This window comes from Cheilinus undulatus, linkage group 19 (genome assembly GCF_018320785.1).
Source record: "Cheilinus undulatus linkage group 19, ASM1832078v1, whole genome shotgun sequence".
In the NCBI taxonomy this organism is placed as follows: domain Eukaryota; kingdom Metazoa; phylum Chordata; class Actinopteri; order Labriformes; family Labridae; genus Cheilinus; species Cheilinus undulatus.
Window position 1 is genome coordinate 38,942,338 of NC_054883.1, and position 14,843 is coordinate 38,957,180.

At 39.4% G+C, this 14,843-nt stretch overlaps 1 protein-coding gene across 3 annotated transcripts in view; it reads right to left on the bottom strand.

Annotated features, from left to right (window-relative positions):
* Window positions 1-14,843, bottom strand: part of map3k15 (mitogen-activated protein kinase kinase kinase 15) — a 44,270-nt gene that overhangs the window by 9,906 nt on the left and 19,521 nt on the right. For all 3 annotated transcript variants that reach the window (XM_041814574.1, XM_041814573.1, XM_041814575.1), the window contains 11 exons: window positions 14,553-14,686; window positions 14,317-14,444; window positions 13,657-13,787; window positions 10,875-10,980; window positions 8,379-8,536; window positions 8,088-8,271; window positions 6,958-7,135; window positions 6,094-6,268; window positions 2,440-2,625; window positions 1,969-2,074; window positions 1,515-1,755 (listed from right to left, as the gene is read on the bottom strand). In XM_041814574.1, the coding sequence (XP_041670508.1) occupies window positions 1,515-1,755; window positions 1,969-2,074; window positions 2,440-2,625; window positions 6,094-6,268; window positions 6,958-7,135; window positions 8,088-8,271; window positions 8,379-8,536; window positions 10,875-10,980; window positions 13,657-13,787; window positions 14,317-14,444; window positions 14,553-14,686 (1,727 nt within the window). The remainder of the gene's footprint in view (window positions 1-1,514; window positions 1,756-1,968; window positions 2,075-2,439; window positions 2,626-6,093; window positions 6,269-6,957; window positions 7,136-8,087; window positions 8,272-8,378; window positions 8,537-10,874; window positions 10,981-13,656; window positions 13,788-14,316; window positions 14,445-14,552; window positions 14,687-14,843) is intronic.

Below are 14,843 nucleotides of genomic sequence, written 5' to 3' on the forward strand. Positions count from 1 at the left end.
GCACTCATCAGTCAACAAGACTGTTTGAAAATGAGTCTTCATGTATTTCTGGGCCCACTGCAACCGTTTCTGCTTGTGAGCATTGGTTAGGGGGGGCTGAATAGTAGGTTTTTACACAACTGCAAGCCTCTGGAGGATCCTACACCTTGAGGTAGGTGGGACTCCAGAGGCACCAGCAGCTTCAAATACTTGTTTGCTGCTTTGTAATGGCATTTTAGCATCTGCTCTCTCAATCTGATGTATTTGTCCGTCAGAAACCTTCCTCATTATGCCTTTATCTGCACAAACCCTAAATGTTTTCAGTCAACAGCAAAAATAAAGGAATTGGCCTCACCGTTCCAATACTTTAAAGGGGAGTGTATGTGTGACATAAACATCAACTATTCTTTATGTTTCTAATTCTTTATAAGCTTTTGTCCTGCTGTTGCACTGTCCTCATTATCATTACATTGTTTTAGGCAGAAACTGTAACTGAACTGAGACTTTTACCTAGAGATATAACTCTACAATCTACTAACAGTTCTCCTTGTATCTGGTATCATTTAGATTTTTTTGCCTGGTTTTAATTTTTAAAAGCTACATTAAGGTTTTGCACTGGAGATTACTCACTCATACTTAACCACTAACTACTGTATAAACTTCAGTGTGTCATCACTCTGTGGGATTTAGTGGCAAACCTGTCACGTACAGCCCTAGAGGAATGCATCTGGGTGTATGCATGCGTGTGTCTGCTTATTTGGAGTCAGCGAAGGTGTGCAGCCTTATTGTCTCATGACATGCAAGCTTACCTGCAGGCGATTTTTCTTTTGTGTTTGTGTGTGAATGAATGTCTATGGAGGAAAGTACAAGTTGGAACTGTTTCATCACCACAAATCTCACATGACAAAAGAAAACGTATTACTCCCATGCTGTACATATTTTTTTGTTTAGTACTTTACTTATTACCTCATACAGTATATTTCCAACAGTTTTTAAAGCCAGAAAAATCTATATTATCGCTCTAAAGCTCTGGTCTCATCATGGCGGAGACACAAAATGGTTGGTTTGTGAACCAAGTTTGCTTTTTTACTAGAAATTGTGAATCTATATTATTATATATCTATATTATGTAGTATTTTTATAAAGTCACCATTTCCTGTTTGGCAGCTTTACTGTGTGCAGAAAGTCATCTAACCCAAGTTATGTATCAGGCTTTAATTGAAATATACGAGTATATCAGCTTCATCCAAAAAGTTCTTGGATTTTCCTTAAATGCTCCAAATGTTCCTATTTTTTTTAACTATGTTTAGTACTTTGTTCCATGTAGGAAGACTTCTTTAGAAAAATTAACTTGAAGTGCCTTAAGATCATTGACCCGTGTGTTTGCTGGCATGTACTTCTTTGTAATGTTATTCATTCATTACACAGGAAATAAACGTACACACGGGGAAAACCAGGTGTATATTTTGCCCTACCACCACTGCTGATCAGAGAATAAGAAGCTTAAAATTAACAGCCATTACTGTTGTCTTTACCTGTTGGTCTCCTGTTTGAGCCTCCCCAGCTGTGCACCCAGTTGGTGATGTGAGCGCTGATGCTCCTGGGAGTGGGCGGAGTTTAGTGTGCTGTTCGCAGAGTGGATGGGGTCAGCCGTCGCCCCAGAGTCATCAGTGTGAGGAGCCAAAACAGGACCGAACTCTGCCTCCTCTTCATCCACTTCATCTTCCTTCTCTGCTCCTTCACACTCCGACGCCGGGCCGAGGTGGGTCTGCAGCTCTGTGGTGATGGCATAAAGGTCAAACATCAGGCCGATGGCATATTAAAGTTGTATGTACTAGACTTTATGTGTGGAGTTTTGCTTTACATCTTTTTCACATCTTATGACTACTTGACCATTTTATTGGCAGATAAATGACACAAGGTTTTTGCATGTCTCTATTAGATAGAGGTAAAAACTCAGTTTAGGATGCAGCCATCTGAGGCCCCTACCTGGTATGAGGATGGTGATGGCAGCCTGCACAGCTCGACGGATGATGTTGTCCATGGCAAACATCCAGTGAGGTTTAATGTGATGATTCCTCAGGACTTTGTTGACCTGACGGAATCAGACACAAAGAATCATGGGCAAAAAATTAAATGAGATTTTCCTGTCTAAATACATTGAAATAAACACGAATTTGGCATCAGAATAAGTCATCTCCACTTAATACAATCTTATGCAACTAAAAATTTGGATACCAGGCAGTATGACCTACTCTCTTTCCCTTTGCCTTTTCTACAATAAGTATATAAAAACCCTTATCTTAAAACATTTTTGCACTCAACTTTTTTCTGTAGTCTACCTCTAGACCTGTGTAAATGTGCTGTCAGCATCAACAAATCAGGCTTAATCCCTTACATAATTGCACTTTTTCTTGCATGTATCTAATGGGTTTAAAATGTTTATGAATTTCAGCTTACTGAGTCTTGGAAGCCGAAGAGCACTAGCTGAATCTGGTTGATGGAGGTGGAATCGAAGTCCAGGTCCAGCTTAAGCTTGGAGATTGTGGCAGCCATGACACGCCTCTCCGGGGAATGGATGAAGTCTCGAAGGATGCAGATGATCTGCTTGATGTGATCTACGGACAGCTGTAGCTCTTCACTGCCCTGTAAAAACACACATATTTTTAAATTCAGAAACTCACAGATATTGCAGCTGAGTCAGCACCTGGGTGTAAATATGCCTTGTTTAAATGTATAGGTCTAGTAAAAAGGGAAAATTCATATCATATTCCACTAAATGAATCTGTTTAGACCCATTTAGAGAAAAATTCAAAGGCCTACTTTTAAAAAAAGTGCAGTTAAAACAAACACTGAAAGGCTCTTTAACAAAGTTAACATCCTCTGTTAGACTGAATTGTAAAATAAAAGTCTCTAGTGCCCTCTGGTGGCTGCATTCAAACATACTGTGGCAGCAGGTGATGCAGGCTCCTAGTCTTACTTTGTGTTCTAAGGTAGACATGTACTAGTAAATGTATTGTGATGAGAAAATTTACACAGATGATGTGACCCATTGGGGATCATGCATGGTACCTGGTTCTTCTTCAGATGCTGAACCACCTCTCAATTCAAACAACTTTAATTAATCCCTCTAAGTGCAATTGGTTTGAAGCAGCTTACACATAAATCAAAGCGACTTAATTAGGGATGCACAGTATCATCAGCATGATATCGGCATCAGCAGATAGTTGAGTTTATTTGTTTATAAAGGGACAGTGCAAAGTAAATGAAAACATGGTAACACCAGATTTGGTGAGTTGCTAATTTCCATCTGTTGTCCCACATAAAGCTGACACAAAAACATACATAAAAATCCTAAAAACAAGAGAAGACATCTGACAAGACCACAGCTGACAAGACAAAATACACAAAATATACTGTTGATCATTATATAGGATGAAAAATAAGACCAACTATGTACAAATTGTATAAAAGTAAAAAATGTACATACAATTTTCAGAGATGTAGTTCAAATGCTAAGGCCTAACACACTAGATAAATAAAACAATAAGCCCTATTCTATGAGAAAAATTAAGTGAAAAGCATTATCATAAATGATCAACATACAATAGCAGCAATATAAAAATACGTGAAGGCAGTAGGTATGGCATGACCAATATACATTGGCAACATGAAGTAATGCCTAAAATGCAACAATTAGAGTAAAAAAGCAAGCAAAATTCATCAGTTGCATTATGAGCTACCAAGATTTAGTAGCTACATGATATCAAATATTAGCTTTAAAAGTTAATTATAGGTCTGGGCAGATGTGAAAACCTCGGCTGATATTTACAGCTGATATACATTGGCTTAGTATAAATCATATGCTGACCTTAAATGCAGAACTGTACTATCAGGTATAGGTGGTTGCCTAGGGCAACTGTCATTCAGGGAGGCCCACTGTGAGCCTAAAACATTTTGAATGAAGCCCCAAAAGTCAAATAACAACCAGACTGTTAACTCCCCTGCCCCTCTCTCAGCTCTGCCTGGCTGAGCATCTCGTTGCACAGGAGACACTTGGTGTTGTTTTACAATAAAAAGGTGTGTGGTATACTGATATTGGTTAAAATAAGTTTGGTGATACTGCCATGTTGGAATCTGCTTACACTGAATATAAGAAGAATCAATGGACAAAACAGTGAAACACAAACAGGCTGACCCTTACATCAGTCATTTTAGCAAATACTGCTTCATCTTTAATCACATGTTGAGCTGGATTAAATTAAAAACAGGGACTTGATTTTTTTCTGGAAAAAATCTGATTTTCTGGCTTGAAAACCCAAAGAGGTGAATCATGTGAATCAGTTAAACAATGTTTTAAAAGACTGAGTGACTCATAAAATGAGAATATCATCCACAGACTAGTACTTTTTCCAAGCAGCCATGCTATTATTTACATTGATTTAACTAAGCTTGTTTAGAAATAGGCAGCAATGGGCCAGGATAGCTGCTTGTGCTTTTATGCAGACTGTATGACGATTTCAGTTTTGTTCAGCAGAGTCCACAACGTGAAGTTTCTGTGCAGCTATGTTGCTTTTCAGAACTACCTGTTTTTGCCATGTGCATAGCTGGATCTACTACCTATAGCAGTGATACTCAACATGTGGGTTTGAGCCACATGTGGCTCTTCTGTGATGATCTGTGGCTCTTTTATGTCTTACCCTCCCAGCAAACCTTAAAATGGGAAACTTTGACCTCAGAAATTATCCAATGCAAGTCACTTTAATCAGTTTGCTTCCCACACTTATGCAGCCGGTTTTAATTGTAAACCTTTATTTTTTCTCTGAACATTTCCATTGCCCTTATTTGTACTTTTTTGCCCCTTTTTTAACATTTTTTGCCACCTTTAATGCATTTCCACTGCTTTTTACCCACTTTTACCAATTTTTCTAGCCACTTTTTGCCCATTTTTGTCACTTTTTTCCTGTTTTGGCCCCTTTTCATCAGTTTAAGCCACTTTTATCCTGTTCTTTGCAATTAATCCCCTTTTTTGTCCATCTAAGCTGCCTTTTGCCATTAAATGCCACTTTTCCCCCATTTTCTGCCTTTTAACAGCTTTTCTGCCCATTTTAGTTACTTTTCACTCATTTTTTTGCTGCTTTTGGACCACCTGTAACTCATTTTTTTGCCACTTTTCACCCAGTTTTGTTCATTGTATGCCTATTTTGCTCCTAATTCACCGATTTTTCACCACTTTTTTGCCACTTTTTGACCATTTTTGCCTCCTTTCACTTAGTTCTATTGCCGCTTAAACCCATTTTTTCTGCTTTTGGCCATTTTTGCCTTTTTTTAAATCAGTTTAAGTGACCTTGTCCAGCTTTTTTTGCTATATTTTTCACATTTAAGCTTCTTTTTGGCCTTTAATGCCACTTTCTCCCCATTATCCCACCTTATGACAGCATTTTGTCCATATTGAGTTACTTTTTACTCATTTTTTACCACATTATTACTGCTTTTGGACCACCTGTAACTCAATTTTTTGTGGCTTTGCACCCATTTTTCCTCTTTTCACTCAGTTTTGTCCATTGCATGCCTATTTTTTCCCCCTTTTCACCCATTATTTGCTGCTTTTCAACCATTTTTGCCACCTTTTACTTATTTTCATTGTCACTTCCACTCATTTTTGCCACTTTTCATCATTTAGACTTTGGCTCTTGCAAAGGCTTTATTCTTCACTTTGGCTCTTTGGTTGAGCAGGGTTGAATAACACTGACCTATAGTATAGTAGTTAAGCTCTCAGCCTGTGGTAAATGTTGTGAGATAGACTCAAAGCCTGCAAGTCACTCTGCCCTCCTTTGCTGTTACCTGTTCTCCTTACTAGAGAGTTGTTTTGATGAAGGCAGCCCTCTACACAGCTTATTACTGAATGGTAAACTCCCTGTTTTCTTTAAATGCACAAAGTTAAAAAGTGGTGCCAATGCTTGTGGCCTTTTCTTCATTTTGTCCCCCCATCCCTTGATAGTAGCATGCTGCAGGTTTGAGGTGCAACAGATGACATTAAAACATTTTTATCTTAGAGTAAAGGAAGTGCTTGCAATGCATCATGGGCTCTAGGAGTAGGGTGGATAAACACACCTGAATGTGGTTCTCTCTAAGGTTGGAGATGACCTTTTCCTGGTCTTCATTGAGGACTTTGTACAGGATGGCCCGTCTCTCACTGTCCTTCTTCAGCAGGAACAGACCCCCGTCTCTGTCCTCAGGGGAAGGGGGGGCGCTGCGGTCCTCAGATACCGAGCCTTCATCTGGAACACTGCAGCACACACACAGAGTGAGTCATCACTGCAATTTAATATAAGACATGCACAACTGATTTACAGCTGTGTGACGCGGTGTCCGGTTTATTTACAGATACAAGCTTCTCCTGGCTACTCTGTGTGCTCAGGAAAGTGCAGAGACAGCATGAGTCAGCACACCAGGAGGTGCACTAACACAGACACACACTTGTCTGTGCACACGCAGATGTGTATGTGTGTACCCGTGCGTGTGTGCTCATTCTCCAGCTTAAGCTCATAAAATTATCAGAGCTCATTATATCCATGTTGTTAAAGGCAACGGAGCACACAGTCTGCACAATCAGGCCACCTGTCACCAAAATATACACACACAAGAACTCACACACACACATTCACAACATTGCACATGATCTGTACTTTCCCTGCAGGAGTTTTCATGCAGTAATATGAGGTCTGACATCGATCTTGCATTAAGAATAAGCACAATATCTACAAGAAGCCTTAGTGAACTGAATTTGACAGGTTAAAATCTGTGCTGGAGTCAATAAAATCACTCCTTTAACAATATAAGTGAAGCATTAGCAGCTCAGGCAAAGAAAACCCTAAATACTGAAGAAATCTTAGCCCAACCGCTGAAGTTTGGACTTCAAAGTTGTTCAAAATCAAAAGACTCCTGAATGCACTCACTTCAACTTTACATACACACCTCAGGTAGTTGGAGTTGGGGGGTTTGAGCAGATTTTCAGAGCCAGAGTCTTTCTTCTTTTGGAAGAAAACATCGTGTTTGGAATCGCAGTCAGGGCTCACAGAGCCATGTTCACTGCTGCTGCTTCCAGCGGCCTCGCACTGCAGTTGCACCGGCAGGGAAACATTGTGGATGTAGTCTGTGAAATCATCAAACAAGAGGAGAGAAGGAACACCGGTTCAGCTCAGCTGGTAGAACAGGCATCATAAACAGAGGCTATAATCGTTGGTGCACTAGTTGCAAGTTTGAAACACAAATCTGGCACTGTTTGGTTTCTGTCTTACCGTATTTACCTTCTCTTCTCTTTAGCTGTCCTGTTCATTGAAGGCAAAAGACCCCAAAGGTTTTTGTGGCTTACCAAAAGTTTCACAGACTGTGTCCAAAAAATCTGATTCTTGATAAAAGCTTCTTCCTTCTTAAATTCAATCAAAGCACATATGTCCAGGCACATATAGCCTCATGCTTAGGTTCCCCCCCATGTACGTGAGTGGCCCGGGTTCAAGTCCAGCCTGGGGCTACTTTTCCTGTATGTCCTTCCCCCATTTACCACCCACCACTACCACCATGATAGGTCTATCAGCTGTCAATAAAAAGGTGATGCTCTGGTAAAGTCCAGCAACATGTGAACATCTTCAATTGCAGCAATGTAGCAGCAAGCTCCATCGACGTGCCAGGCTAACTACACCATGCGCTAGCCGAGCTACAATGAGGAGTTTAGCGCTATGAGCAAACCAAGTAAAAGCTGAAAACAAATTATAAGCACCATCGCAGTCAAATTCATTATAGCTGAACCCAACTGACAAAAATACCAATGATGCAACAGAGGCATTATTCTAAGTGCTGCACAACCTAAATGTAGGAAGCTATTCACTGATGGTAGGGTGAAAAAAGCAAAAAAGCAATGGATTGAGCGGCTGAGATATTATCCAGGAACGATTTCAGCAAGACTGAAATAATATTTGATGTTGCTTATGTAAAGTCTGGTGCTTACACTGTGGCACAGCAGCAGCTTAACTCTGCTTTTTTAAAGTAGCTCGCTGAAAAAAGGCTGAAGACTCTTGGTTTATATGAATGAATGTTCATGTTTTCACCTGACGGTTTGAAGGCGATCTTGCTCTTCTTTCCTTTCGTTGTTTGCCTTACAAAAGTGTCTCTGAGGAGGTCTGAGGCGATGGCTCTTTTGTGAGGATCCGGCTCAAAGCAGCGCAGGATGAACGACTTGGCCTCCAAAGACAACGACTCCGGGATCTCTGGGTGGATCTTAAACATGCCCACCTGTAACAGAAATATGCTAAAGGAGCTTCTATTTCCAGCATAGCTCTCCCTGGTTTATACTTATTTATTTGAAATGATCAAACATCTTACATGTACTTGATACCAACCTTAAACATTGCTGCCTGTGGTTCTCCCAACTCGTGAAATGGCGGCTTCCCAGTGGCCATTTCTATAATGGTGCACCCTAGGGACCAGATGTCAGCTGGGGCTCCATATCCTCGAGGGCCTTTATCAATGATTTCTGGAGCCATGTACTGCAGAGTGCCTGCATGGAAAGAAGAGCAGATAGTAACCACAAACAAACAAACTCTAACAGATAAGGAGAGGTAATAAACTCATTTAACAACAGCAAATCTTTGTTTGACTCACTGAGTGAAACTCTATTAAAGTTTTCCGGAGCTTAAATACAAAGCCAAGTTTTACTTTACCGGACGTCCGGTTCCAACTTATGTTGCAATGATTCATACAGGCTTCATACTCCAACTGACTAAAACCCATTTCTTAGTATTGTTTAATTAAGAGTGTGTTTCCGTTATGCATTTTTTTGTTTTTACCATCTTGTTTTTTTAAATAGATGCACTGATTGTGAAAATCAGATATAATTATATTGACGTTTAATATAATATTCAAAACAAATGCTTATTCTTCTTCTGTTTTTGAAGCATGAGTTCAGTAATAAATTGAAAACGTGTATTTGGTATTTTCTGGTATTTCCTGTTTTTATTTTTGTCATTTTCCTTTATTGTAAGTTTTGTGTTCCTTATGTGTTTCTGTCCTGTTTTATTTTGTTATTTTACCCCTCTTTATGCATTTTGTGTTCCCAAACACAAAGTCCTGGTGTTAAGCTTCTTTTGTTTCTTGTTTAATTTAGTCATTTTTACCCTCTCTGTGGTTCTTGTGTTACCTTACATTATTTCTGATTTTCTGTTTCTTGTGTTTCCTGTATTACGTAGGCATTTTTACCATCTCTGTGGTTCATGTGTTACCTTCATAGACTGTGAAAAGAATTGGACAAAGCCTGTGTGAAGTCAGCCGCTTGATTACAAAAGGCGGAATAAAACAGCTCTTGAAGCCAATCCGCGGCGGCTTCCATATTGACATCACGGTCTCAACTAAACTTGGATCAACCTAACGGCCCGCCCACTAACTTGACTTCCCGTCAGCTAGCTAGCTAGCATTCTCATTGACAGAAACGTAGTTCTGCCTGTTGAGCTAGCTGTCAAATGAGACACGCCAATCAGTTCTCAGTGAGGTTTTTCCTAAATATAATCGAAACCATTGTGCTACAAAAAGGTTAGCCCCTTGTACAGTGAGAGCACATGAAGACATTAGCTATTGGGACACGTTTGGTTTTTTTGAACCATGCTGTAAACCAGTTTATTTTTAGTTTAAAAACTGCTTTTTAACATGTGTCATGTACGGGACTTCCCGTGTTCCTGCAGCCAGCCTCAAGTGGACACTCGTGGTATTGCAATTTTTTGCACTTTTGCATTGGCTTCATTTTTCAGGTCTGGAGGTTTTTGCTTGGTTACCTTACATTATTCCTGGCGGTTAGTTTCTTGTGTTTCCTGCTTTACTTTGTCTTTTTTCTCTCGACATGATTCTTGTGTTACCCTATATCTTTTACCGTATTTATCAGCTCTAAGACCTGTTGTAAATGGAAGGAGATGTAAAAGCTATGAAGGGATTGAGTCAGAGGAGAGAGAGAGACAGAAGCAGCAGAGGAGAAAACGACTCAGGACTAAGGACTCACACAGACATGGACACACTCTCACACACCTGCTAATGAAAGGTAAACACCTTTCTGCCTCTGCTTGATTAAATAATCCAATCACACATCTCAGTGGCTGCTGGAGAAGGCCAGATGGTCAATGAATGTGCATGTTTGTATGAACGCACACACTCCTACACTCTTGTGTGTGTCTGAGTGTTTCCATAGAGGCTGATGGCAGCTCTTGACATTTTGAGGGTCATTTGATATTTACACTGCAGCATTTCTATGACTCCATTAATGCAGTGAAGACTAAATTACTTTCTCATGATGTAGCAGTTTTTTTCTTTAATGAAGCCATCACAAATTATTTGGGTTCAGTTAGTTCATTCTTTTCAGGCCAGTTGTAAAATAGGCTACACGGGATATTTCTGTTGAAAAAATAAGAAAGATGACGTTAATTTAAAGTAGGGTTGTCTTACTTTTACAATTTTTAACAGTGAATAATCTCTAATATAAGTAGTTAATTGCTATCAATTGCAAAATAAATGTAGCTGACTACCTGTTTGGATTAAGACCTACTTTTATAGGCAGATTGAAGATTATAACACACGTTTAACCCCAGAAAAAAGGTACTTGTTGTGGAAAAACCAATAATTAGTGCAGTTTTGATCTAATTAATCACAATTAAATTTGACAGGCTGACCCTAAAACTGTTGATTTTGTCAGTTTTCTTAAGCAAAATAAGTTCTTGAAGCTCTTACAAGTGCTTTGAGATTTGGGACATGCCAGTTAAACATAAAAGGCACGAATATTTTGTGTACAATTCACTACAACAATTATTGAGATATGAGTATGTGTTGTTCTGCATTGTAAATAGTAAACAACATACCTGTGAATGTCTCTGTACAGGGGTTGACTCCGGCCAGCCGTTTGGAGGTACCAAAGTCAGAGATCTTCAGGACGCCACTGTAGGTATTCACCAAGACATTGTCACCCTGATTGAGAAACAGATGGTGTGGGTATGAATTAATAAGTACAAAGTTAACATTTGAAACCATTAACCTTCATACGCGGGCAAAATGCCACTGTCTGCAGCTGATTAATCTGAGTCAGCAAACTTCATTTCACCTTCTGGTGCACGGTTGGTGCACGGAATCCCTAAGGCCCTTCCTATCACAGTTTATGCAGGAGAGGTAAAGCGAGAGACAGGAGCGAGGAGAGAATTAGACATGCTGATCTCTGACAAGAGAAGCGTTTGAATGCAGCAGAAGCCTTCAAACAAAGCAGTGATGGAGGGGACACAGCATAGTTTTGGTGAAAACAGAATGACAGACAATATTTATGCTCAAAAAGCAGTAAGACGAAATTTCATTTTGACACGTTTTCTGCACCTACCTACAATCTTATTCATATATTCCTCTACTTGTGTGAAGCTAAGATTTTTGTAAACCTATTTCAAGCACCAAAACAATGAGTGGAGGTGTGCTTTCACAAGAGATTCAGAAATGTTCAAAAATCAGATCTCAAAATTCAGCATTTGGGCTAAAATAACTCTTTACACAGTCCTCTAGGACATTGGTTTCCAACCTGGGGTTTGGGACCCCCGAAGGGTGCCAAAGATCTTAGGGGGGGCGCGAGGCTTTGTCTGCTCAGGGACTGTCAAAATTAGATTTGCAAATATTGACTAAAACCATGATAAAGCAGTTATTAAGTAGTTTGTACAAAGGTCTTTTGATGACAGCATGCATAGGCCTTTTTCATAGTTTTATCAGTGAAAAGGATAAAATCATGTTGATTTTTGGTGGAAGTGTGTCACTTTTTCTTCTCTCTTGGGTCCTGGGGGGCTCCACAATTCTTAGGTACATATAGGGGGGCTCCAAGGAAAAATGGTGGAGAAATACTGCTCTAGGACACAAATTGGTCTTAGTCTACATAAAGCTGAGTTTGTCCTGAAAATTTTGATATAAAACACTTTGGTATTGGATCATTTACAAGTAACTTAAAAAGGGTAAATAAAAAATTATGTAAAAATTGAGGAAATACCCTTAGACATCAGAGGTTTAATGTCTAAGTCTGCTCAGAACCTGGACTGTTTAACCTCCTAAGACCCTGCATACACATATGAGGACATTACATTTTGGCTTTCCTACATTATAGCAAACATTTTGGCTATTAGAACTGATGTCATAATTGTCCAAAATGTCCATTTAGGTTTAAGGTATTTGCTTAAATTTGCTGGGATAATTTGCTGTTTGTATATTTTGGAGGGTTTCATGGCTTTGAATTTATTTTAATTTTTTAATGTATTTTCAAGGGAATATGGGGAAATTATTACCAAATTTTGGGGGACTTGGATTGGGAATTTGGGGTTCATGATTGTCACCATTGTTCAGGATTTCAGCCTTTTTCTTAGAAACATTAGGGCTTTGGGTTGTTTCCATCATTTTCATGGCATTGTTGAGAATGTTTTCAAAAATTTCTAGAATTTAACAAGAAATTTAAGGGGCAATTTACTTAAATATTTGGGATATTTGCTTGCAATTTTGAGGCATTTGCATGGATTTTGGGGGGATTTTTTTTTTCAGTCTTTAAGAGGAATTTTCACTGAAAGATTTGAGGACTATCTAAAAAATATCTGGGTACTTTTCATGAGATAATTTAAAAATATGTTTAAGGATTTTCAAAGACTTTTTTTACATTATGGAATTTTGGGGGGTTTTGGAAAGGAAAATTTCCAAGAAATTCCTGTTCAACAATAAGACTGATATTTTCCCTTATCAGACCGTATATATCCCAAACAAGTGGGAGAAAGTAAAAATTATCTCCAAATAAAGGCTCAGGTCTCAGGAGGTTAACGTATCACATGAAATCTGAGTGATGACATCCATTCAGTTATTGAGATGTAGCAACCACCATATTAAAAATGCTGTATCAAACTAACTTTAGGTCAACATAGAAATGGACGAAGAGGTGACGACCGGGCAGGCCTGGTAGGGTTGAATTAGCATTGAAAATAAACACTGCTGGGCTCAGTTTAGCTCAGGTAGATAGAGCAGGCGGAGATTAAGCGCTGCCAGTGCGGCTTTTTATTGGCCCGCAACAAATTCTTTCAAATTGAAATGAAATATGGCCCACATTAGAGCATGAAACGTGTGCTTATTCTTCTTAGTTTCAGCACAAGGAGGCACTACCATTCTGATTCTGTAAACAAACATTATGATGAGATTTTCCTGATTGTGTTCTCTGTGACTAAATTGAGACAACACTGGTGAACAAACTGGCAACCAAAATAATAAAGATAGCTTGATTTATAATGCTCTAATGGATTAAGGCAGCATAAAGCAGCACCAGTGACATTCAGGGGTGGAGCAAGTGGTAGCCAGGGCCAACCAGGGCCCCCTGCATTCTGATTGGTCACCCTAAAATCATTAAAATGATTGGCTATTTTCCTTGTCATCTATAAATTAGCCATTTTAACATACCCAATCACTAAGCATATCCTAACCTACATTAACTAGTTTTACCAACTTAAATACCCTCATAGTGAAGTATATGATAGTGGCTTATATATGTCTATATTTGGCCGCCCATGGAAAAAGTTTGGACACCCCTGCCCTAATGCTACACTTGATCAATTCACAGATTTGTGTCGGAGAAAGTCTTCTTTGTACCTTGATATCTCGGTGTACGATCTGGTTCTCATGCAGGTATCGCAGGCCCTCCAGGATCTGGCGGGTGTAGAATATTATGGTTGCCTCTTTCAGTGGTCCCCATTTAGACCTCAGTAGAGCAGACAAGCTTCCTGGAAAGAGGAAAGAAGGACTGTCCAGAACTAACCATGAGATGGGGACACAGCCAGGCAGTAAGAAAGAGCACAGAGTATCCAAGAGGTCACAAGAATCAGTCCCCAAAACAGGCATTCCCATCACCACATCTGAACTGTGTTTACCCTTTTATGTCCATAAGCTATTCCACTTGTACAGTCCGGCATTATGAAGGGCTGAGCCATTCCCAGTTTTGCAAGAATGGGGTACATCCTGGACTAGTCGCCAGTCAATCACAGAGATATTCATCTATGAGCAGCTTAAAGTCATCAGTTTACCTAACAAGCATTGTCTTTGGTCTGTGGGAAGGAGCAGGAGTACAAGGAAAGATCCTACACATAGAAGGAGAGCAGATGCAGAAAGACCCCATCCTGCACTGACTGAAACTTGGCACAGATCTATTATAGTGTTTTAGGAGAAATCCCTATCTCACCTATATAGAACTTAAGTTTCCAAGGAAGCACAACAACATAATCGTTTTGACATGAGTCTCGTAACACCACAAACCTCCAGGAACTTGTTCCATGAAGATCTTGATGTATCCGTTCTCAGAAATGGAGCCCAAATACTGAACGATGTTCCTGTGCTTCAGGTACTTGTGAAGGGCGATCTCTTCATGAAGGGGCTGGGAGTATCTAAAACACAAAATACACATTGAATAAAAGGAATATAGTAATTTGGGAGAAAATAAAACATAATAAAATGAATATTTCTCCAAAGAGAACAGGTTAGTTATGATGTACCTGCTGTCTTTTTCAGGGATTTCTTTGATGGCGATTCGGACCTGGTTGCTGAGGTCTCTCCCAGCATACACCACTCCGTACGTGCCCCTTCCCAGCACCACCCTGTCCCCTGTCTCATCTGTGTCGTACTCATACTGTAAGACACAAATTATTAAAGGTAAATTTCACATTGACATTTTTACATTAATTTAAAAAAGACTAAACCTTTGTTATACATATTATTTGGTTGAGTTCTTACATTACTTCAAATATTTCCAAGAGTTTACAAATCCAGAAAAATTCTTAATTGTC